The 25,745-nt window shown below is 39.5% G+C and overlaps 1 protein-coding gene across 1 annotated transcript; it reads right to left on the bottom strand.

Moving 5' to 3' along the window:
• Positions 1 to 1,340: 1,340 nt before the first annotated feature.
• Positions 1,341 to 21,617, bottom strand: LOC129090431 (putative methyltransferase NSUN7). The gene is made up of 12 exons (XM_054598082.1): positions 21,254 to 21,617; positions 16,386 to 16,444; positions 13,653 to 13,783; positions 13,396 to 13,548; positions 12,595 to 12,778; positions 11,419 to 11,653; positions 10,610 to 10,753; positions 9,560 to 9,661; positions 7,894 to 8,029; positions 7,206 to 7,329; positions 2,258 to 2,519; positions 1,341 to 1,795 (listed from the first exon to the last, which is right to left on the bottom strand). The coding sequence occupies exons 1-12, from the start codon at positions 21,603 to 21,605 to the stop codon at positions 1,419 to 1,421; spliced, it is 2,259 nt and encodes a 752-aa protein (XP_054454057.1). The 5' UTR covers positions 21,606 to 21,617; the 3' UTR covers positions 1,341 to 1,418.
• Between the last annotated feature and the right edge of the window lie 4,128 nt (positions 21,618 to 25,745).

Below are 25,745 nucleotides of genomic sequence, written 5' to 3'. Positions count from 1 at the left end.
AAACTTGACATCTCCTTTGAGGATGAATGAAGTGATTGTAATAATGAATTGTATGTAAATGATTGTATGTAGGAAGAAAGAATTTAGGGCACAAAACTTGTAGATACGAGGGAGAGATGAAGGGTTGGTGTAAGAAAATGGGACAGATGTGGGTTTTGTTTTGCATGTTTTTTCTTGATGAGATATGTTTAATGTTGATGAGTTGATAAGGGTCTCAATAAGAACAGTGGTGAACACACTAAGAATAGATGCTCTCAGCACAAGTCATCTCAACATGACCATGACTTCATTTACACTGGCACAAAATAAATCTGGCCTATTTCTGACCCATAGCTGAATAAAATGTTACTCTCTAGCCCATTCACAGAATCACAATTAAGGATTGTCAGTCAGATTTTTACATTCTGTTTCTTGATGGATGATGTATCAGCAAAAGAAAGGTCACAGTTTTTAATGTATTTTGAAACTTTTAATTTGTTAAGATTGTAATTTTTTTTGTTGCATAGATTGTAGAAGAACTGAGTTTAAAAGCTCATGAATGTTACATTGTCTATGTTCAAATTTTACAATTTCCTCAGGAATCTTTATGCATACACCCAAGATTTATGTGTTAGCCAGAAATTCCAATCCCAGGCTTCGGCTGGAAGATGTTAGGCACTCAAGGCTATATGAACAGTGGTGCACAGCAGTGTTAACCTTTCTTGGACCGCATGGAAAAGATCAAATCGGTGCCATACAGAAAGGGTTAACTATATTTTCTCTTCTTCAGTAAACCAACCAGTCTACTCCCACTCACAAACAAAATATACACGCACATACAGCAGAAAAAAAAAAAAAAAAAAAAGTCTGCTGTCACTGCTATTTAAACCTTTACACTGCTCCTATGGCTCATGTCCACAACCTGCACTCCACATGAACTCTGTGAATGCAGTCTGATCGAAATGAAAAAAAAAAAACAAACACACAAAACAAAACAAACAAGAAAGATGCTGTAACTCATTTCAGTTCTGTTCTTCACTCATCTCTACACCATTTAAATGTAATCTGTTGTGACAATAAATGCATTAAGAAAAGAAAAAAGGAGTAGCTTCTTGAATGTCCTTTAATTTTGCAGGTCAGTGGAATGTAATGTAGCAGCTATTCATCATGAGATGACACTGAAATGACATTGGCCCAGCCCCAATGCAGTTGATTAGATCCTGACTGTGGCAAGGCTGCTCTTTATGGCCCATAAAGACACTGTAGTAATGGCTCTAGAAGCATTAAGGAGATTTTTTTTTACATGCTCTATGTTATTTGGCATTTCAAAAACACTGCATATATTTTGGTGTTAGATTTATACAAGTCTGGCTTTATTTAAGTAAGCTTTTGGCACAAAAGTTAAAATCTCTTATATATTTCTCCTGGTGTTGGGGAGATCAAAACAGAGGCCGGGATTTGATCAAAGCATCCTTGGAGAGACCACCACTGGAGCGGGAGAAGGGTACACTTTGAGCCGGGGGCCTCCATTTGTTGTAGTTGAAGCTTGGGCTGAATCCTGTTCGGCTGAGCTGAGGTGGGAAGAAGTCGGGGAACCGAACGGGAGGCAGGACGAGCAGCACGGGCTTCAGCACCTCTTGAGGAGCTCTGCGGGGACGGACCAGCGGGATAGCAGGAGGAGGGGTAGTGGTGGTGGTTGTAGTGTTTAACACAGGGGGGATGCTTTTCTTGGGTGTGCTGCTTTCTTGTTTGGAGAAGGAGAAGGAGCTGGACACTGTGTGCTTTGAGGCCTGCAGGCGCATTGCTTTGACTTTTCCTAAGGACAGAAACAATGAGATGGAGAGCGGAGGGAAAGGACCATATTTTTGAACCAAAGTACAGAACACATTGAGAAAATAGGATGAAGAATAACAGTACAAGACATCACATTCAGTTCTTGTTACTCCTCTGAGCCAAAATCTTAAAAGAAGAGTTTGACATTTTGAAAGAACATATGCTTATTGATTTCTTGCCCGAATAAATGACAGGATTGAAACCTCTCATATTTGTGTAATCATGAAACTACAGCCAGGAGATGGTCAGCTCTGCTTAGCTGTAACTTTCTGTAGCTTCATTTTTAACGGAAAGAAATGAGAGTGCTATCAATCCTGCAAAAACTCTAACTCTCATCAAGATAGCAAATAAGCATATTTACCAAAATGTCTCTTTTAATCAGCTGTATGTTACTGTTACTACATACAACTGACTTAAGATATATGGCTGGAGTATTCATGCGCACCTTGTAATGACTGCCGTCTGTTAGTCAAATCCTGTCCACACAAAGTAGTGCTGTGGCTCCCCATGGTCCCCTGGTTGTTGGAATGAATACTGACGGAGAGATGGGGCTGAGAGTTGCGAGCATGGGTTATTTTTGTCATCCTGTTGGCGTGTCTATTCTTCTCTTTTCTGGTTAGATGGTTGGAGCCGATCTTGTCCAGTATGCCTTTGGCATTTGCCCTGACAAGAACTTCATGTGGTGCTTCTTTGACCACTGGCTCGGGCTGTTGAGAAGTGACAAAGCAAAAGCTTTTATATTCTAAGACATGGCAGAGTCACTTTCAGGGTGAAACATTTTTATGGATATTCTTAAAAACTATTCTGTTTACAATACCGTTTACCATACCAGAAAAAAAAGAATTGTCTGTGCTGTACACCAAAAGTAATATTGGTAAAAGAAAGGAGGAGGAGAGGGGAGAAGAGAGCCACCATGTCATTTCTGCTGGCTAGAGGGTCACCTTATGTCTCAGCACCAGCCCTCACAGCAGCCCACTGCTCTCCTCAACACCTGAATTATTCACAAGCACAGTGTACACTACGGGGACCTGCGTGAGGATTTATGTGTGTATTTTGCTCTTAAGTGCTTGCTTGTACTTTAATGCAAATATGTATGTGTTTGTCTAAATTGTTTGTAATTCTACGTGTACAGGTATGTGGTCATGCTGTAATGTGTAAAAGCGCATGTTGCACACGTGCATGTGCTCATTTGTGTTGACGCACTCTGTGCACACAGGTAAACATGCTTTAGAAGCACCACTGTAATGCAGTCTTCAGTAGACGCCATGAACTTCATTGATGCTAACTCAAACAGACGGGGGGGGGGTTGAATTATTCAACACACACTCTCCCTTGCTACCCTTTCTTCCCCCTCACCCCTGTAAATCTCACTTCCTCTCCATCAGCACTAACCAACTATGCCATTCTCTGTAAATCTCTCATTTCCTTCCACACTTTGCCAAATTTAGCTGCCACAGCACGCTGGAGCTGAACCCATTGTTTCAATACTAACGTACGAAATCCTTACGTCCTATATATCTTGACAACTACACCAAAATTTATGAAACTCACACTAAACAAATGGCAGAACTAACTCAAAGTGAAAAGTGTAGGGTTCTGAATCCCATATTGATACTGTACAATTGTTCCTTCTTGGGGTGGGGACTATTACAGATTAGTCCACCTGTGATGTACTCTGCTTCCTCTGGAAATTAGGCCAGAAACACATTACTTGACTGTCTTTACTGTTCCCAGCTGTTTCTGTATGGAGGGCTAATAAAGGACTTTACTGGTGCCACTATGACAGCCGATTTAAGCCAGACAGCATTCAAATACTTATATAATTGCTATTTTTATGGTGCTTTTCAGAGGGCCACAATAACTTTTGATTAGCTGAGTTTATTGGAGGTGGGGAGAAAAAGATTTCCTGTATGAGGCACCATTACAGCACTTTGATTATCTTTTCATTCCTATCTGCGGAGGTATAAAACATGATGGATGGCCAGAAAGGAACAGACACCAGAGCGCTCCGTCACACCCGGTGGGGGTAAAATGGCTTAATAACCCTGCACGGGAATCATAAGAGCAAATTTCATAATGTCAGGAAGTATGTCGTAAACTTGGCTATGTTGTGGATTATGAGGATGTGGGGAAGCCCGGTCACACATCCTTGATGAGACTTGCTGATGAGTTGGGCTTTCCTACTGTAACAGTCTTACTGCATCACTTAGCTACCACCACCCAAAATAATGAAGGTGTATGAGTTTGGCTAAAATAGGAAAACCGGGAGAGAGACTTTATGAAGCAATACTGGCTTTATGAAGCCTGTGACAAGACAACACATTAGAGTAAGAGAAAGAGGTCTTCCCAATTATTTATGTTCATAAAAAAGTCAGAAAATCTAACAGAGCGCTCCATTCAAAAACATACAGTGCTACAATAAACTCAAATCACTTCAAAGACACTTCTATAGTGTATAATTTCCAAGTGTTATTCGTGAACATCTTCATATACATAGAAAAGTGGATTCCTACTTGTTTTCTTCTTTGGGTAATGAAATCAAAGACTCTGCTCTCTGACTTTACTCCTCGAACTGCAGCTCGTAATGTCGACCATTTCACTCCTCTCCTCCTTTCATCTCATTCTGATTTACCATTTTTCTATTTATACAGGTTTTTTTCTATTTTCCTTCATCTCACACTTTCCTTCTGGTTGCAGATTAGACTCGGACCAGACACCTGCGTCTGTGACCCAACATTTTCATTTCTTCTAGCAGGCTGACCTTAACTCTCCTCTTCTTTTTTCTGTTTCACAAGTTTGACCAAGTGCCTGTCACAAAAAGGAATTCAAAGCGCTCTGTTTCTACACAAAGAAGACAAACATACGCCAGATTTAAAAATAATCCCTCAAAGCATTCCTGAGACACGCCAATGGGATGCACATACGTACTACAGCATAGTATGCCGTTAAAATGTCAAAAAAAGTCATACGATAGTATGTCATAAAAAAGTCACAAAAAATGTCATAGTATAGTATGCCATAAAACATTTCATGACAAAGAATGTCTTTAAAAATGTTATTAAAAGGTAATACTTTAGTATGCCATAAAATGTTATAGTATAGTATGTCAAAATATATGTCATAAGAAATCATACTATTGTATGTCATAAAAAGTCATGTGAATGAAAATGTAATTAAAAATGTTGCATGTGATAAGTGAGATATATAATAATAAGTGAGATATTTTTATGGCATATCATGCCATAAAAAAAATCGTCAAATCAAAATTCATAGTATAGTATTTCATACAAACGAAGAAAAGAATCAGAAAAGGGTCACAGAAAAGGGTCACAGATCCCAGCTTCTATTGGACGAAGGCAGGGTCCCCCCCGGACAGACTATCACAGGGCCGGCACATAGAGACAGACAACCAGTCAACCTCACATTCACACCTACACGCAATTTTAGAAACCTCAATTAACCTAAGCTGAATTTCTCTCGACTGTGGGAACCCGGAGAAAACCCACACTGACGCAGATCGAACCTGCTGTGAGGTGTCGGCGCTAACCACGACACCGCCGTACTGCCTACTGCTAGAAACATGCCATAAAAAATCTTACTATAGCGTGTCATAAAAATTCAAAGTATAGTATATCATGAAAAAAATTATAGGATGCCAAAAAGTCAAAAGAAATGCCAAATTATAGTATGTCACAAAAAGGCCAATAGTAAGCCATAAAAATACCATTTAAAACGAAATGTCATCAGAAAAAAAGTCCACGTTCAGTATGCCTTGGAGCCACAGTATAGTACATCATACAATATCATTGTGTGATTGTATGGTAAAAATTAAAACTGTCAAAAAATATTATCTCACTTAAACTGTCATAGTATAGTGTTTCATAAAACTTCATAGTGTATCATCAAAGTTGATAAAAAATGTCAGAATATAGTGTGTTTCGTAAAAAATGCCAAATTAATCATAAAAATGTATATCATAAAAATGTCATAAACATATAATGAAAAAGTCATAGTACAGTATGTCGTAAACATATAAAAAAGTCCTTGTAAAGTATGTCATAAAGTCATAAAAATGTCATACTGGGCTCATAGTGTGGCATGGAAATGCTATTAAAAAGGTATAAAAAAAGGAATCGTATATTATGTCAAAAAATTGATGAAAAGTTCAGTGTGTGTACTCAAATATGTCACACAAAAATCATACTATAGTTTGTCATAAAAAAGTTATTGTATGCCAATAAAGTCATTAAAAAATGTCATAGTCAGTCTTTAGCCATATGTCATAAAAAGTCAACATCTAGTATGCCATATAGTAAATCATGAAATAGTATGTCATAGTATGGCATAAAACTATCATAAAAGAGTCAGTTTAGTATACTATCTAAAGTCAGAAAAAGGTCCCAGTCATAAAAACATAAAAAGTAATTGTCCAAATGTCATAGAACATGTATTAAAAAAGTCATAGTATAGTATGCCATAAAAAAGTTCATAATTTACTGTGTCAAATATTTTCATGACAAAAGTCAAAGTATAGTATGACCTTTAAATTCATACAAAGTGTCATTAAAGAATGTGTCGTAAACATATCATAAAAAAATATCATAGTATAGTATGTCATAAAATTTTAATAAAGTTTATAATAACAAACATAAAAAGTCACAGTAAAGCATATTATAAAATATGTCATGAAAAAAGGCATAAAAAGGAATTACCCTAAATAACTGAGTTGCCTCCGCCAACCAGTCAACTCCAAAAAGTATTTTTATTATTTTATCCTTTTAGACATTTCAGATCATCCTTCAGTCCGAGTGGACGTTTGTACCAAATTTTAAAAAAATCCCCCAAGGTGTTGCTGAGATCTCGCCTTCACAAGAATGTGACAAGCGTGGTCACAGTGACCTTTAACTTGACCTTTGACCACCAAGCTCTAGTCTGTTCATCCTTTAGCTAAAATGGATGTTTGTGCCAAATGTGATGAAATTGCCTCAAGGCGTTACCAAGATATCGCGTTTAAGAGAAGGGGAAGGAAGTTAGGGCACAGTGACCTTAACCTTTGACCTTTGACCATCAAAATCAGATCAGTTTATCGTTAAGTCAAAATGGATGTTTGCGTCATATATGAAGTGAATCCCTCCAGGCATACTGAGAAATTGCTTCACCAGAATGGGACGGACGTACAAACAGACTACCCAGAAACATAACATGTCGCCAGTGTGGAGGCAATAAAATATCAAAATGCTAAATTAACCCTTGACCTCTTGTGGTAGTTGAGTGTAGTGTGAAGATAAATAAACTAGTTAATATTGGTGATGCAGATAACATTCTTTCTTTGTCAATTATTCAAGGGTTAACCACTTCTTTGCTCTGTGAGGTTCTGTTTAAGTGATGCTTACCTCTTTGCTGAGAACAGCAAGGAAGCAGCCATTGTTCTGTTCTGAGGGCTCCAACATGAAGAAGGGTTGTGTTTCCATTGGATCCTCGGCATGGTCAGGAATGCTGAACGGGGATGGACTAAGCCTAGATGAAACACACAGATACAGAAACAGAAAAACATGAGCCAAGCTAGTTAAGTAAGTAAATTAATGTTAGTCCAAAAGTCATGTAATTAAAGCCAGTGTGATCCATACCAGTAACATTACTTGTGCTTTATTTATGTGAGCCTGAGGCTTCAGCAGCACACCAGGCCAGCGACATTCAGGAAAGGAGTCAGTCTTGGTACATTCAGGGTTACATGAATGGTAAACTTCAACAAGTCTCAAGTTCTTCAAACCACACACACAAACCAAAAAAATACATTCAAGAAATATAAAGAATGTCTAGGAGAAGGGAAGCTGTCTGAAAATGTTTTTTTTCCTGCCCTTCTCACAGCATTTAGAGACCTAAAAGGACCTTTGATTATATTTTCTCCTTCAGTTCCTGTCTGAGGTGTGCTGAAGCTTTGACAGAAGCCTGTCTGAGGGGAAGCAGACAAACAACTGAGCGGGCTGACAGACAGTGAGGCAAACAGGCAAAGAAAGACAATGACAGGTACAGATGCAAAGAGTGCACCGGGGTACTGCGGTACAGAGACCTCAGGCTGACCTGAAGTTTGCTTGTTTTGGTTCCCCCTCCTGCTCTGAGCGGGCCTTGGCTTGCTCCAGGGCTCTGCTCACCACCTCCTCATTCTCCTCTTTGTAGGATGAACAGGTAGAGTACACCACTGACAAAACCTTAGAGACTATACAAAAAAATGTGTGCATTGTATTAACATTCTATGTAAATATTATTTAGAAGTACTTTCTCTAATACTGCCCCTGTGTGTTGCAACTATATTATATTATATTATTATATTGCCCTTTTAAATGTAAATACATCTGAAATATTATGTGACACATAATAGCAAGACATAAACATAAAGCTGATTTATCGACATAAGGCAACAATCTAAAAAGAACATATTAATTTCATGTTCAATTAAATCAGGAAGACAGACAAGCACACATACATTCAGTCAAAAGTTTCTTCCTCTCATTTGATGACAATTAAATGTGATTATTCAAACTGAGCCGTCCTCCTCATCAAGCGCTCCCTTTGAAGAAATAGCTTCTTGAATATTAATTCCGTAGTACCCTTTGTGTGTATACATAGCTCATTTCATTCCACTGCTGCTGGCTTGTAGATTTGTGAAGCTATCGGCCGTTTGAGTTTCTTTCACTGGAGCTTTGATTTCTTTCTTTCTCACTAATTATAGCCAGACAGAAACAATTAACGCCAAGCTGATAAAGAAAACCTGCTCCGATGTGGCAAATCAGCTCCATACAAATGTGAAATATTGCTTCAAGGAAGCAGAACTGAAGAAGAAGAGGACTGAGGCAGCAACATTTGTCATTCAGATGTCCTGTTTTGCAACACACCTACCTCACACTTGGGACATTAAGGGCTATGGAGGTGTGTTTGTATCTGTCTGTGTGATGCGCATGGTTATGTAGAGTCAGTGAAATGAGACCAACGACTCAACCAAGCCAAAATACTCGATACGCACCCGCCATTAATTAACAGTCCTATTAGAAAGTATCTACACTGGCAAAAATGTGGAAGAGGGCTGATCAATGGCAGTGTGATTAGAGGAGCTGGTTTTCATTGCCCCTAACAGAAAGACTCCAACTGCTCAATGAACATGACCCAGACCAACACAGAAAGAAAAGCACTGAACAATACAAGACAAACTGGGGCTAACAATACGACCAAGCAGGAGAGCATTGACTGCAGAATAGAACCGTGATAATTGTATAGAACAGAATATGATACTTCTCAAGGTTGGTGCCTCTAATACAGTCTATGGTCCCTCTGTCATATTCAGTTCTATAGAATGTATGCAATGCAAAGGAGTATTGCTTATCAGTTGTTTAAACTATGCAAGGACTACTGTAGGGGACTGTGGACGGCAGACGCAGAGGAACATTAGCATTCCTAATTAACACTCAGACAATCTCCTCGGGATACCACAGTCTTCAGCCTAATGGCATACGAGATTAGCTAATTAGGAAGTATAAGGTTCATTGTGTCAGAGAGGTGAGGGAGGCTACGCGCTTTAACCTGAGCTCATGTGTCTCTGAGTGTGTGTGTGTGTGTGTGTGTGTGTGTGTGTGTGTGTGTGTGTGTGTGTGTGTGTGTGTGTGTGTGTGTGTGTGTGTGTGTGTGTGTGTGTGTGTGTGTGTGTGTGTGTGTGTGTGCATGTCAACATGAGAGCAGGTGGTTCAACACTCACACTTCAAGGCGTGATCGATATCCTTCCTCTGCTGGGCTACCAGAGCTTCCAGTTTGCTCTTGGCTATGGAGCTCTGGGATAAGTCCTGCAGCAATTCTGTGTCTGAGAAAGAGCAGTATCTCTGTTTTTATTAGCTGATCTGTTTACAAGTGTGCTGTGCATAAGAATGGGTTTTTATATAAGCAACCCTTATATAAGTCACATCCACAAAGGTAGATGGAACGGCTTGTGTTGACAGGTTTGTTAAAGGGTTCATATATGCAGGATATGAGAGGGTCGTGGGTGGATCATTAATACGTATCTTTAAAACTTGATTAAACACAGCAATATATATATATCAAAGCAATATCTTTATATATATAAAGATATTGTTTTTCATAGTAAAGCTCTTCATATTTTGTTTAAGCACAAAAAAAAAAAAGTAATAAAGTTTTAGTAGATTTTTATGCTATCAACCTAAAATAGGATTGCTGCTCCAAAACATTTACCTCCATATTTGTCAAACAGACTTTTTATTGAACATGTAAAAGTAATAATAAGAGCTATACAGGGTTAGGAGGTTGCATAATTTAGATTCACAGAATATGAGATTGTGTGTTCATTGTTATGCATCATGACTCTTGCTGTTGTGAGTGCACTGTACACACAGCATCCTATATTGTGTAGCCTTTCCAACAGTATGTGCCTCTGCTCTACACAAGTATGGACACAACCCAGTGTAGAGCTTCATTTATGGATGCCGCATCTGCAAGAATTGCGGGTGTCCGCACGGCCAGATTGACACCAGGAGACACAGACCTTCATGGGGGTTCTGTGCAAAAGGTTTTTGGATGTGCAAATCCAACATGTTCTAACTACACAAAGGGGCAGAGAACTCTGAGGACGTTTAAGAATGTCTGTTTTTGACAAAGAAAACCCCCACGGATTATAAAAGATACAAATGCTTTCAGCTCATGTGCGTGTTACTGTTCTTGCAGAAAGTATATCTGAGGCTTAATGTACACTAGATTATAACTTGTATTTCTGAAATCCTCATAGATCGGTATTTACCTCCATTCTCTTGCAGTAAGAATTCGACCGGATTGCTGATTGCAGACACAGAACACTTGGGCATCAACAGGATGACACGCAACTTCTGGAGTCGCTTGTCACTGCTGTCCAAAGACTGGAAGACCTCCGGTATCAGCTTCACATCTGAGCAGAATGCACATAGAGTTCAATGATACCCTGCATAATCACAAATATACATTTGCTCGATGATTAAAGTCTACTCACAATGTTCTGTTATGTTTCTTTGTAGAAAAACACCCTGCCTGAAGGCGTCTTTTGCAATTAAAATGTCAGCTTTGTTACATGAACTTAATTGTTTCCCTAATGACTAGCTCAGTTGGCAGCCACTATCAGAATATAATATTGTATTTACATACAGCTCAGAACCTCAGCAGACAATTTGGTTTTAAGTGCACTGCCTGCATATAAGAGTCTTTAAGAATTTGTTGACAGTAGATACCAATTTTGCAACTAATACACCCTGTCTGATTACCCGAAAGCTTCTCACAGAATAGCGTGATCAAATTGAATCACTTCACTTTACCGAAAAAGTTTTTTTTACAAAGCTATTTACTTTAAAAAAATAAAATAAAATTGTGTATCAGTGTGACAACGCCAACAGGCAATATTCAGTTTCTCATTCTCTCTTTCAATGAAGTGAAAGCCAGATGAAGACAAAGACAGCCTATGGTGTCATTAAAAGAAAAACAGTAAATAGGCTGCCATTTCCTCTGATTCAGTCTCTTTTGTTTCGCATACAAGGACACAAACAGATTCTGAACTCATGGACACTTCCATTTTATGCCTACTCTTGGAGCCCATGGCGGTTACAGCCTGCTGCAGCTCCTCCCTCTGAGCGACTGTACGATCACTGACACAAACGTAGACTGTGGGCTGAACTTTGCTGTTGGCTTTGTGTTTCTCTGCAATGAGGGAGGCGGTGTGGGACACGGTGAGGCCAGAGAAGCATCCCACCATAAGAACATCTCCTTCCTCTGGTAGCAGGGAGCACACTGCGTTTGGGCCCAGGCTGCAAGATTTATCCTGCAGACACATTTAGTGAAAGCGTTAGTTTGATAAAGAGACAGACTTCAACATAAGTCTTCCAGATACAGGTTTCTGCCCAGCAGCAACGCTCTGCAAACTGATGAGACACAAACTAAGATAAGAGAAAATAGGAGGAAAAGTTGCACTGTATGATGATGGTAAATAGAATTGAGATGGGAATAGATGAGAGAGGAGAGGGAGTTTGGAGCAGCTGTTTCAAGCAGGTACTGAATGGAGGAAAGAGGAGGAGAGGAAGCAAAGGAGGAAAAAGAGTGAAAAAATAACAGTGCAGTCAGATTACAACAAAGATGTCCTTCAATCAATTGGGTCCCCTCTGGAAATAGGGCCGAATTTATCCCTGTGGAACCACTGGGCTGGCTTGAGTTTCTCTAGTTGATATCCAGATTACAGGGTTTGTCAGGAAATACAATCCAGGGTGGATGAGAACAAGGACATTTGAAAAGAGAGAAACTAGGGGAGAGAAACTGTGATGGAGGCTCATAAAATGGTAAGAGGAAGAGGTGATTCATTAAGCAGTGGTGTTGAATATTTGATTGAATTTGGCTGTGAAATCCAATTTAATTGTGTTGTGGTGCTGTGCTGCTTACAGTTTGTATGGCAGCTTGACTTTAATGGAGTAGAAATGAAATGATTAAGCTGCTCTCCCCCTCCCCGACTGCAGGATTCTTTATGGCCCAAAGTGAAGTACGGCTAAATGAGAAGAACTGATGTGAAATATTTGTATCTGGGAAAACTAATCTTAGTTGGCATAAGGAAACTCAGTCTTATAATCAATTTGAGCAAGTCCATTACCAAAGTGAAATCATAAATATCAGAGGAGATTGATGAGCCCGAACAGATTTCAACAACCACATTAAAGTCTGTGTAGTAGGCTGCTCGTGTCAGAAACCTCCTCTCTCTCTCTTTGAAGCTTGTACCTGTATGATGAGTATGTGGTCGCTAAGCAGCTTGCTGGAGTACAGCTGAGCTTTCAGCTGAGCAGGGAATACCAGTATATCCCCACAGTGAGGATCCTGCCAGAACGTCTGGCCCTCCAGCTGCCCAATCGATTTCACCTGCGAGAAGCCCGCACTCTTCAGGTCACTTTGGACCTCATCGACACTGGAGGGGAGGAGAGAGGAGGGCAGATTAGGTAAAGCCCAAGAGAAGGTATGAAGGAGGGAAGAAGGGGAGAGGTGGGATAAGGAGAAAGACTTTCATCATAGATAATAATAGTGTGTAAAAAGACTTTAGTAGTAAAACGTGCTGTAAGAGCTATTAAGATACACACAACCACAGGCTCATACACACACACACACACACACACACAGACCACTAGTCCCAACAGGTGACCTTTACAGTCCTAGAGCTTGCTGAGGGTTGTTGCTGATTGAATCTGTCCACAGCAGCAGGATTTACACCTAACTGAATCAGCCTGTCAGGGCGCTTGCAAGAACACACATTAGCACACACACAAACATACACACACACACATAGTGCAGTGGTTTAATTGGATGCCAGCAAGGCACCTAGCCTATAAAACATTGGGCTGCACCCCAAGTTAAAGGTCTGTGTGTAGATGTAGGCGTGTGTGTGTGTGTAGATGCTTGCACTCTGTATTTGCTTACAGTGCATTCCTGGGTTTATGTACAGGTGTGCATGTACAGGTGTACGTCAGCATGCTCATGAGTGGGTGGGTGGGTGAGTGAGTGCTGTTTGTTTGAGTGTGCTCGGCTAACCTGCTCTTCAGTGTGTTGACCCATGCGTAAAGTGGAAGACTGCTTGATCTCTCCTGCTTCATCTTCACACTCTCTGGCAGGATATACTCAATGGACAAGAGATCGTGTTTGATCCTGCAGCGGGCCAGAGAGGCTGCCAGCTTGGTTTTGAACCTACGTAGAACAAAAGAAAAAAAGTTTTCTAACCTTTTCTATATTCAATTTGAATTCCCTTTTATGAATCCACTCCTTTTTATTTTTTATTTTTCATTCTTTACCTGTGGAGGTAGCTCTCCACATCTCTAACTTCCTGTACGATCTCCTCCGCCCCCTGGCGTTCCCGTGGGAGGAACTTTCTGTCCTGGAAGTCATAGAGCATGACGGCAATGAGGCCCGTCTGATCATCTGGCTAGAGCAGGAGAACAAAAGTACAATTAATTGGTGACTTCTGTTTTAACAAGAGAACAAAGAAAAAGGAGAACCAAAGAGAGAGCCACATCCCTAAAAGACAAATTGATTTATTTTAGATTAACATTATTTAGACACAAGCATTAGTGAATGGTTATGCCTCACAGATCAGCTGCATATGGTACATATCCAGAATGTACACAAAACAAACACAACATGACATTTAGTTACAGTATCCTAATGAGGGGTGCATTGCAGTGATACTATTTATTTGAATTAGACACTAAATAATCCACACACACACACACACACACACACACACACACACACACACATACAGTAGGCACTCAAGGATGTCCTGCCATGACCCAACTGCTGCCACTTAATTAAATATGGGAGGAAGAGTTATGTCTCTACCGCTCCTCCTCTACGATTATCTCTATCCATTCATCTATCTATCCTCTCTCTCTCTCTTTTTCACACTCCACCTTTCTGTCCCTGAGGGTGGGAGGGCACCAGCCGCATTAGTGGCAGATGGTGTTCCACCGCAGCAACAGCTTGCAATATCCTAACTACTGGGCTAATGGGCCGAGAAGCAAGAACACTACAAGGGTTTATTCTGCAGCTAAGAAATTAGCCAGCGCTTATTATTCATTCCACAGGCTTTTAATTAATGTTTTTAAAAGGTCAGAAACAGGTTGGGGCAATCTTCCTCTCTCGACCTCGTCTTCTCTACCGCAAGTTCCACTTGACCTTTACCAAGGTTAGACCCTTGGGTGCGGGGAAATTCCCAGTCACTAAGTTCCCTGGCAACAGCCTCCCATGGTGGGAAAAAGACCGACAGTAAACATGCCTGCTGTGTAGTCAGATACAGGTTCATGACAAAAGAAATGTACTTGGTCTCACTTTATTTGGGCTAATTTTCAATTTTTAGGACAATAAGCTGGATTTGAAATTAATGCTAGTTTTAATGCTCAATGTTAGAGGCAATGGTTTAATTCAATTAAGTATTAAGAATCATATCGGATGAGTTTTATAGATAAAGCAATACACAACATTAATATGTTCTATTGATTTATTCTCAGTTAATACCAAGTTGATTTTTAACATTAGATAGAGGAAACTACTAGTTTAACTATTTTCAAGGAGATTCTATATGTAATGGAAGTTTCATATGGCTCCTTTTTCATGGGGCCTCGGGCCTATTTCATGTAAAATGTGGCGGTGTACCTGATATGCTTGCCTCACACCAATAATGTCATTCATTTCCATCCTCCGCATAGATTTAGGCTTCATTTTCTCTCTCCAGTCTGATTAAATCTGCCTAAGGCTCTTCTTAGCATGCAAATCTATCTATCAGTTAATTCTCATTTTTTCCCAAAACCCACATGTACCCCCTTTTCGAGGACGCCTATTCTCTCTATCAAGGTTGAACTTTATAGATGCCAGCAGTGTAAAAGGAGGTAAGAGTGAGCTCTAAAGTCTGTCTCATTGTGTCTGGGCTTTATTGTCTGGATGCAGAGTAACGACCTGCCACCAACACATAGGGAGGCCCATTCATTTCAGCCAGGGCAATATTTCACAAGGTTACAGTGTATGTGTGTGTGTGTGTGTGTGTGTGTGTGTGTGTGTGTGTGTGTGTGTGTGTGTGTGTGTGTGTGTGTGTGTGTGTGTGTGTGTGTGTGTGTGTGTGTGTGTGTGTGTGTGTGTGTCTGTGACAGTTGCAGGGTTGGGGAATTTGAAGTAGACACTGGTTGTCTACAGTCTGTACACTCCATGACACCATCCTTTTTCTACAGCTTCTTTTATGTGGAGTAAAAAAAAAGTAGGGCAAAAGTACATGCCAATCTCCTCCAGAGGATACCTCTTCATTTAAGTAGCAGAGCGTTCATCTACAGCCGCAGGTACGCAGCTGTGCTAAAAATCTTACTTTTACGACAACGCAGCCCATCCTTAGTATCTCTGATAACTTTCAGCACACTGGTTCTAGGACATATAGACACTGTGAAGAATACAGTCTGATGCCTCATCATCCAAACACACTGGGATTCTTTATGTCATCACTAATTAATGGGGAGTTTGCTGGAGAAAAAGTAATAAAGGAAAAGACAAGGCCTCATAGTACCTTTTAAGATGTGTTACTCCAAAGGGAGGAACTGGCATTGATAAGGGTAGGGAATGTGAAAGACACAAGGTACTTTGTGAGTTAATGAAGGAGAGTATTAGTGTAGAACATCAATATAACTGTTACTGATTAGAGGTCTAGAGAACAGAACAAAGAGTAGCCTATGTGGAGTACGAACAGCAGGACATGAATATTGGAGCAGAGTAGAGCACCGTCAAAGGATTATGAGCCAAAAAGTTTAGGAGAACAGTGCAGTGTAAACAGAGCCATAAACAAAGTAATAGCATGGTAAACTCCAAAACTCAAGTCAAGCTATTCTCAGCAATAAAAGGATTTCGATTTTCAGCAGCAAGTTGACAGTAACAGATGTGCCTCTCTGTCACATAATGTCAATACACACCAAGGGGAAAAAAATAATGTTTACTTCTCTAAAAATTCTGCTGTATTAAAGAATTCTGCTCCAATGTAACTCACTTACCATTGGCTGAGTCAGGTAAAAGCAGCTGTCAATCATGATGTCCTCCAGCAGCTCTTGATCTGTGCAGAAACGTAAAGTGTCAGAGAGGTAAAATAAGGTTAGGTAGAAGGACGGAAATGTGGTAATGGGGATTTCCATTACTAATTATGTGTCTGAGTGATAACGATGCCTATTAGTGTCATCTTTCATATCAAGGTCTAACCCCTTGAAACTAGTCTGGGCTCTTTCATTTGGAGCAAAATTGAGGCACAATAAATTACTAATATCCATTAGCTGGTAAGATATATGCTACTAAGGACAAATTCATATCTAATGATGAGAACATGAGGGAAAAGAGATAATGACAAAGAGCGAGAGAGGCCCCTAGAGGCAGCCCAAATGATCGTGATTTAATTTGAAAAGATAATTCAATTCGATGGAGGGTTTAATTTCCCGTGATTAAACGCTTATTTGGTGCTTAATTAGAGTTAATCTGATTCTTCATTTGCCTCATTTCTTTCATTTATTGTGTCTGTGGTGATTGGGTTGGTGTAATCGAAGGACTAATGACATTAATGACATCTTAAGTAATAAACAGTCTATATCTAAACAGTATATCAGAATAGGAGGCACACCTGTATTTTCAAACCACACTAGACAGTGTTTGTGTGACTTGTTATCAAAGCATGTTACTTACAAATGATGTAGTGGTGACATGATGGATAAGCATGATTGCCTTATGTTACACTTTTATACTATAGCAGGCAGGATGAATTACGAAAATTAAATTGGGTCTATCATCTGCTAAGTTTTTTGTGAGTTGTACTTTTTTCTCCCTAGGCTATACAATTAAACTTTGCGTGACCTTCTTAATGAAATCTGGACAGTGGTCTGAAAAAGGTAACAATGACCTTTAAAGTGGAGATAGCTGTCTATCCAATATATATGTGTGGTTTGTAGAGTATTTTCATCCATTCCTATGCCATGGCTGTCATATCATAAAGACAGCAACTGTCTGCTGGCCTACAGGATGCTTTCTCTCTGAAATGTACATAAAAGAACATGCAGGCTTATCCCTAACGTTCCCATCTGTGAACAGTGGGCTCTTCTTTCCAATATGTGGGAGACAGAGAGCAGGCAACACTATCCAGTTTATCATGTCAGGATTAAAGAACAGCTGCTTCCAAAGCCTCTCTGCAGGTACAGTGTTTGCTCATTACACACTGGAAATGGGCAAACTTATCATTTACCTAACATGGCTGTGTTTCTAGTGATTTTCAAAAAAATTCTCATTGTGTTGCTGCAGATAAGCAATTAAAAGGTGGGAATGAGGTGCATATGTTTGCGTAAGTGTTAGAACCCAGGGTTTCAATATTAAAGTGCGTGTGCAGTATGTGTCTACTACACACATCGTTGCTGTCTCAGGTAATTCTTATTCCTGACAGACACACCTCTTAAGCTGCAAATAGAGGTAAGCCCAGCCCGTCTCAGACGCCATGGAAACCGCACACACTGCTGTTAACTTATCTTAACATCTCAAATCATGCCAAACTGTACTCTGGGTCTCAGCCAAATGCACGCTGGGTAGATAGCATGCAAGGCAGGACAAACACACACACACATCTGCATGCAGTTACATCCACATATACACACACAAACAGCAAGGTAAACATGTGCTGGTTTGCTCGTAATAGAGCTTATCTGTAATTGAAGATACAAAGCATATCATCAGCAGTGGTCTTATTTATAGCAGGTTCAGGTCAATGGGGTTTACAATAGTGCACCATTACTGCAGAAGGCCTGATAAGCCTCGAGGAGATAACCACTCAGTACACAGAGTAGCACAGACCCCTTAGGGAGGCATGATGGTTAAGTCTGTAGAGGTCATAGTCTTGCGCATGCTATAAATCACACAGAGCAGGTTGAGTAAAACACAGAGGAAATTCTGCTATAAATCACTTACAGTAGACATCTTTACACAGCAGACAGCGCCTGTGTTTTATCGGTGGGACAAGACAGAATTTCTCAAATCAGAACTCCTGACTAGAGGAGGAAATGAAATAAATGACTTAATATCTGTCAAACAAGAAATAGATCCTACACCAGCAGGAGGCACTAGACATCGCAGGACCTGTGTTTGAAGTTGAGTGTTTAGTGGCTTCCATCCAGGTGTTACACAATACACAATGAGCAGTGACTGATGGTGACTTGGTCAAACAAATCCTTAGTGAAAGAGCCAGACCTGAATGCAGGCTCCAGTTCTCTTCAGCCAGTTCTTTGTCTCACATTGTTTCGCATCGATGCACCCGATTGCACATTAATCTAACAGAGGACGAGCCAAAAAAGGTACCTGCCATAAATTATGCGATTACCTTTGGACTTAATGGCAAATCTATCTAACATATCATGCACCTGCATGTTGACGAAGAATTCTGATAGTAGCTGTTTTGACTGCGGCAAAGGACAAAAAAAAGACTGTGTTTCTCTCTTTTATGCTCTAAATCCAGCCTAACACAAAGTGGTCCAAAGAACCTTTCTAGTTGTACACAGAGGATAAAGCGGCCACAGTCATCAGACAAGGGCGTTTGGCAGCCCGGCTGAACAGTATGGACAATGAGGCAGAAACACTCAGAGGAGTAGCCAGCAGAACGAAAGAAGGGGGGAAGAGGAGGGGGGGTTCTCATGGCCAGCGACAAGGTCAACTACTTTTTTAGCAGTTAAAATTCACAAGAAAATAAATTTACATAACTTCATAACATCTGCACTATACTTTCAGAACTGAGAACACAAGGTAAGACAAGTCAACAAGGAATTAAACATTGACAACATAAACTGTCCCCAGGTCAGTGATCAAGCAGACAAAAAAATAAAATAAAAAAGGCTTTTTAAAGAGACAGGAGAGGTCAAAGAAATCTAATAAAATATATATATATCTCGTAGTAATTTGCCTCTGCACTATACTTTTGCTCTGGCTTATGCTTTAAGATGCTTGTTTAAGAAAGGAGATGCACTTATGACTTCTAGTGACTAGTAGTTCTCTTGAATACCTATGTAGAATACACTTCCTGTAAGTCGCTTTGGATAAAAGCGTCTGCTAAATGACTGTAATGTAATGTAATGTAATATAAAAAAGAGAGGAAGAGGCATAGAAGGGAAGGCGTAAACAACTTGACTGCTAGTATTTGTCATTTGGATGACTTCAGCTTCGTCTTTGTCTATGAAATCTTGAATCCACACTAGGGTAAACATCACCAGCTCCCACTCCATATCTTAGTATTGACTGACAACCACAGCAACAGACAAGTCGGTGTCTTCAGCAACCGATGCAGAACTTATTGAGCGTCTTTTTTTGTATTAAGCAGATAAGAGTTAGAATCAGAAGATCAATACCAGAGCTCACTGGCATTTTGCTGTGCGTGTTTTTCGCTGCTGAAGCACTTCTTCTTTGGGTTAACAACTGACCTAAGCTCGATTTTGGATCAGTCATTCCAAGGCAGTGCACACATGTGGCTTGTGCTTGTATATGTGTGTGCAAGCATGGGTGTGTGTGTCACTATAGCAAATCAATTTCTGCACCAAAAGTCAGGCTGTCCGTGGGAGGAGGAAGAGGAGAGATTAACGTTGGCTTCCAGGCTGTGTGTGTCATTTCATCTGCACCCAATTTCACCACACAGCCAGCCCGAGGGAATCAAACATGTGACCAAAATACGTATTTGATCTGCAAGTTTGCAATCATGTGTCTAAAACCAAAGTTTAAAATCAATACCCAGATGCTCTTTTGTGTAACAATGATGTACTGTCAATTTGCTGGGCAAATAAAACTGTAGCAATGGAAAGTGATTTAACATCAGATACAGGAAAACTCCTATTTCTTTTGTTTTCCTATTAGACCATGGTTTCCTGTAAAGATCAGGACTAATGTAACCAGTTCAGATATCTGCAGATAATCCTGTAAACTAGCCAAGTAGCCAAGTAAACTAGCCTGTAGAGAAAAATTGAACTGAAATAGACAATATTTGCCTTTGTAATTAACTCAGAACAAGAAAAAAAAAACATTTAAACAGAAATGCAGTATATTGTAATTGTTATAAGCTCAAGCAGATCATTTTCCCTCTTAGCAGAGCTCACGTTCAAGCTCCTGAGCAAACTAACAGTAACAGTAAACTTCCCATCCTGTTATAAAGGCATCCTGTAATAGAGAAGAAAGGGTTGATGGATGAAAACAATGCTGTGGCAATATATTCTCTAATTTCCCTCTTAGTGTTATCCTTAGCCATCGGGTCGATTTCACATGGTGAGGTAAGTACCATGACCTACAGCTGTAAAACTAATATAGGTTACTGCAGCGAGGCTGGGGCTTCTCTTGTGATGATGGATCTTTTGAGGTGATCTGGATTAATTGTGGGACATGTAGGCCTGAGGCTTGCAATTTCAGCAGTTGGATAGTGAGAAGGGAAAAAAAATAATGTGTTATGTGGCTATGAAGGTGTTCGTGCTACCTGACCTCTCCATCCACTGAGAATGCATTAAATCAATTCCTGCACTGACAGTCTGATCATCTCCCCTCCCTCATCACCATGGTGATTACAGACTCCAGTGACTTCAGCCACCCCGACCCCACCCGAGTCCCTGACAACAAATTATGGGCCAGATTGATCCCCCTGGTCATTCAAGCTTTTATTTTCCTCATCTATTTACCCTTAATCAATCTACCTATATTCAATTCTACCAATTAACTTCCCCAGGGCTATTCATACTCAATCCAAATGGCTGTTTGTTTGCCAATAAAAAGGGGCTTTACTTGCAGTTTGATGTACCTGGAATGAATAAAAAACACTAGTTGGGGTTCAGCAAATCCAACAAACTTCTCTTTACCAGTCAACACTCACATTTAAGTGTATTGAAGGCCAGCTCATAAGATGTACGCTGCGTCTCCTCATCTTTGACTTCAGGTAACGGGAGCCCTCTTTCTTTGCCGTAATTCACCAACCGCTGGGCAGCAGGCTTCTCCAGGTGGTTATTCTGGAAGATGACTGACGCCAGCAGGTAGACTCTGTCTGAAAAGCCCAGCTGAGCTTGGCCGGCGGTCTGGAGCTCCGGAGCAGTAACAGGGATGCTGCGGTCAGCCGGCTTATCTAGAGGCATCAAGTCTTTGCTGTTTGCAGTCTTGGAGCCAGCCTTTTTTGTCTTGCTCGTGGGAGAGCGATCGGGAAGCCCTCCAATGTTTTTATTTTTCACCATCTTCTCAGCGATGTATTTTCTCTCTCAGACACCTGAAAAACACACCATGAAATGTTTACTTTGAGGACTTTAAACAATGCAAAAAAACCACTCATGCATATGCAAAAACACTCACAACTTGGCTCGCAATTGAAATAACACTTGTGATTTGGGATAATACAAATAAAACTGACTTTCACTTGACTCTAACCAGGCTATTTAAGTCATATCTATTGGCATAATTGGATTAAGTTAAATAAATTGTTTGTGATTAAATGTCCAGCCATAAATATTACTGCAAAATGTCATGCATACACACAAAATATCATGCATACACACATACACACAAAATATCATGCATACACACATACACACAAAATATCATGCATACACACATACACACAAAATATCATGCATACACACAAAATATCATGCATACACACATACACACAAAATATCATGCATACACACAAAATATCATGCATACACACATACACACAAAATATCATGCATACACACATACACACAAAATATCATGCATACACACATACACACAAAATCACACATACACACAAAATATCATGCATACACACATACACACAAAATATCATGCATACACTGCCAGTGCATGATTAAATGGGTTATACTAGTTATATCTTTGCAGGAAATGTGACTAACCTAATTAATTTGATTACCTCCATTAATATTGTGCATGCATATTGAGAAGCACACCAACATGTATTATAAGGTGTACTCACTGTCTGCAGCGCCCCGGTAGCTTATCAGCAGAGCGTCGTCCTCTCCCCTGCAGAAACCCAGCGCACGTGTCCTGGACTCTTCATACCGATGTACGTTTGTAGTTTAACGGTCGATCACTACTGCTGGTTGTTATGGTAACCTTGACCCGACGCAAAGTTTTATATAAATCTGGGTCCGTTATGAGGCGATGGGCGTCTCCTCTCCACAGATGTTGACCAAGAACAGCCCCGCTCCAACCTTTGAATATATTTATTATATATATTTTTTTTTTTATTAATGTTTTAAGTCTTTAAGCATACAGGGCAGTGTCACCACTTAAAAAAAACTTTATAAAAAAAAAAAAAAAATGTCCGTCAAACATTGTGGAGCACTTGGGGGATTTGCGTGTTCCCGTCACCATGGCAACCGCAGGTCCCTGTTCCTCGCGGATAAAGACTTAATCGCCTTAACGACGCGACCGGATGTCCTTTACTTTCTGGTGCATTGTGGGCTGGTTAAAGTTTCACGGAGCTTTATGTCAAACTAATAATAATAATAATAATAATAATAATAATAAATAATAATAATAATAATAATAATAATAATAATAATAATAATGATGATGGAGAGTTACTCATAAACCTAAATCAGCTGCAGATGGCCGGCAGCTGTTGTTTAATAAAATTAGGGTCCATGAAGGAAATGTTATCCAAACACAGAGATCTGAGGGCCCATGTAGTTTATTCTACTTTATGCACCAGAATTATTCCATCTCATCTAATGTCTGTCTATTAAAACTCAAACTTACACCAGACACATAATACAATTAAAAGCAACATAGTTATAGTTATACCTGACCAGCAGTCCTTGGTTTGAAATCTGGGTCTGCACATTTTTTTTGTCATATTGTAAGCAACTAATTCTTAAATATTTGCTATCAATGACACTCATGTCAGACAATTTGGTACATTTTGTATAAAGTGTCATGTCAGTTTTGTATATTTAAATGTAAAGTGACATTAAATCAAAGTTTTTAGTTCCACACACTTTATATTTCGTTCCCTAAAATCAGACAGGGACCACTAACTGCATAATAGTGCAATGAATATGTCACTCTGTCAAAATGCTTTCAAAGCCCAATAAATGGTCAAAAAACATAATTTAAATATCTTCCATGTAATAAAATAGAGACTAACATGTGATTTAAGTATAATGTTACTCACAATGGTAAGCAAAGTATTCAAGCAAGACCACAGTGTGAAAACAGTCCAAGTGAAGTATCACAAGCAAAATATGGCCCACTTAAAGAAGGAAAGTAAAAGTATTCATTATACATAGTATATATTATTGCATATGTAAAATAATATAAGTGCTTCGAATGGTGCTGATAATGGTATTTGAGGAAAAGGACTTTCTGTTCCACCCTTGTGGTCATCACAGTCATTTTTGCGTTCTGTTTATAAATCTAAGTGGTTATAGATAATGCTTCTCCATGTGATATTTTGTAAAGCACTTGATAATTTCCCCAGCAGTCTTTTTTTCAGTGCCGGAGCTTCTACGTCTGTCCAAATTACATAGTTCACACTTCTCCTGATCTCCCATGGTGATTACAGCCTGCTGTGGCCCCTGGAGCTCACTGAGCACTAATGGAGACCAATGCAGATCATTTAATATATTCTCTTTTATCACAAGCATCGTGTATCAGCATGAACATCACTTTGGAGGAGAGGGCAAAAAAATTATTCCTCTTCCCATTTGATTTCTGCTCAACAGAGCCCACACTGGAGAGACTCAGCAGAACAATCCACAGACGTGTTGCCTGCTGCCCTAGCATTTTTTACTCACCAGCCCACTCTCATTTAAAGCCTCTAGATTTAATTATGGTATTGCAGTGAACAAGACGTATAGTCTCATGCCATGCAATTACATGGAGGATAAATAAATAGCCTATTCATCTTTTTTGAACTTCCCAGTAATGACATTTTGTGAGTAGAAGATGAAAAGAAAGTGGGAATAATTCTGAGGTTCAGATCTTGTGCACTCACTTTGCCACATGCAGTTTCAAACAGTAAGCTAAGGGGCATCAAACACCAGAATGGTATGTGAGAAACGAGCGCCCTCTACTGTAAAATGAAGGTATGTGGTGAAAAATCTGTGAAAGATAATTGCCTAAAAATCTCTTTTTCTTTCTTTCTTCTTTCTTTTTCTTTACCATTCTGACTCCTTTCTTACTCTTCTGTTTATTACATTACGCAACTACTGTAGTGGGTCATTTTATATCTAGGAATAGGTAGGGAAGATTACATTTATAGCAATACATCATATTGAAATCTAGTGACGTGGAAGTGTAAACATGAACAGAAATGTAAATAGCTACGTAAGAACAATTATATAAAATAACTTATTAACTAAAGTACTTGAATCTGGGTCTGCACATTTTTTGTCATATTGTTTGCTAATAATTCTTAGATTTCTTAGTTTCCTTTTATTCCTTATTGGTCTTCATTCCTTCATGTTCTTTTGACCTTATACACACACACACTTGCACACAAACACACACACACATACACACAAACCTGACTTTCCAAATTCAAAGTATGGGGATTTTGGAAGAGAGGGGTGTCAGAGTGTGCTCATTGTGTTACATAATTAATGATCCATATTACCTTACATCCACACTGTCCTGGCTGAGCTACAAACAAAGCTCGCTCATTAACTATTCACTGGATGATTTTGAACAGAGAAATTATTCTACGTGTCCAGAGTGTATGCTGACGCTGGATCTCTCAGCCCCGGGAGTCTGATTTCACTGTTGTTAATAAGACATGTGCTGTCTCCACTGGTCATATTTTAACTTAATAGAAGATCCCCTTACATGTATTCAATGGTCAGATGATGAAGTACCTCTACACCAAAGCCACAACTGATGGGGTTGGCATCAAGCTGCACATTTACAACATGCTTTCAAAAGAGATGGTATTGTATAGGGAGCAAAGTAGCCACAATGCATGCAGAGTTGCAGGCAGCAGAAAACAATAATAAAAATAATTGTTGTACTTAATGTGCCTTTCATTATAAGTTCTCTGCACTTTTGCTTTGTTTAAGATGAAGACCAAAGAATGGAATGTTGCTATGTATAGGACACAGAATTATTATGTGCAAGAAATCATGTGTTTTAACATTTTGTTAATATATTAAAGAATATAGCCTGTGCTGTATGGACTTGGCCAAAACACTGAATGCAAAGTAAAATGTGTTTATTTCACATCACTGTAATCTATACTGTTAATATAAATAAAGTAAAAACTACAAAGTCCATTTACTTTTCACCACACCTGTTTGTAAAAAAAAAACTAAATGGTAACTTTGACTTTTTTAATTGACCAGAAAGAGTTCACAGAGTCAAATATTTTTAAAAGAGCA

Source organism: Anoplopoma fimbria, chromosome 4 (assembly GCF_027596085.1).
Source record: "Anoplopoma fimbria isolate UVic2021 breed Golden Eagle Sablefish chromosome 4, Afim_UVic_2022, whole genome shotgun sequence".
Taxonomy (NCBI): Eukaryota; Metazoa; Chordata; class Actinopteri; order Perciformes; family Anoplopomatidae; genus Anoplopoma; species Anoplopoma fimbria.
Note: the sequence above shows the minus strand (reverse complement) of the source record. Positions and strands in the feature narration are given on the sequence as shown.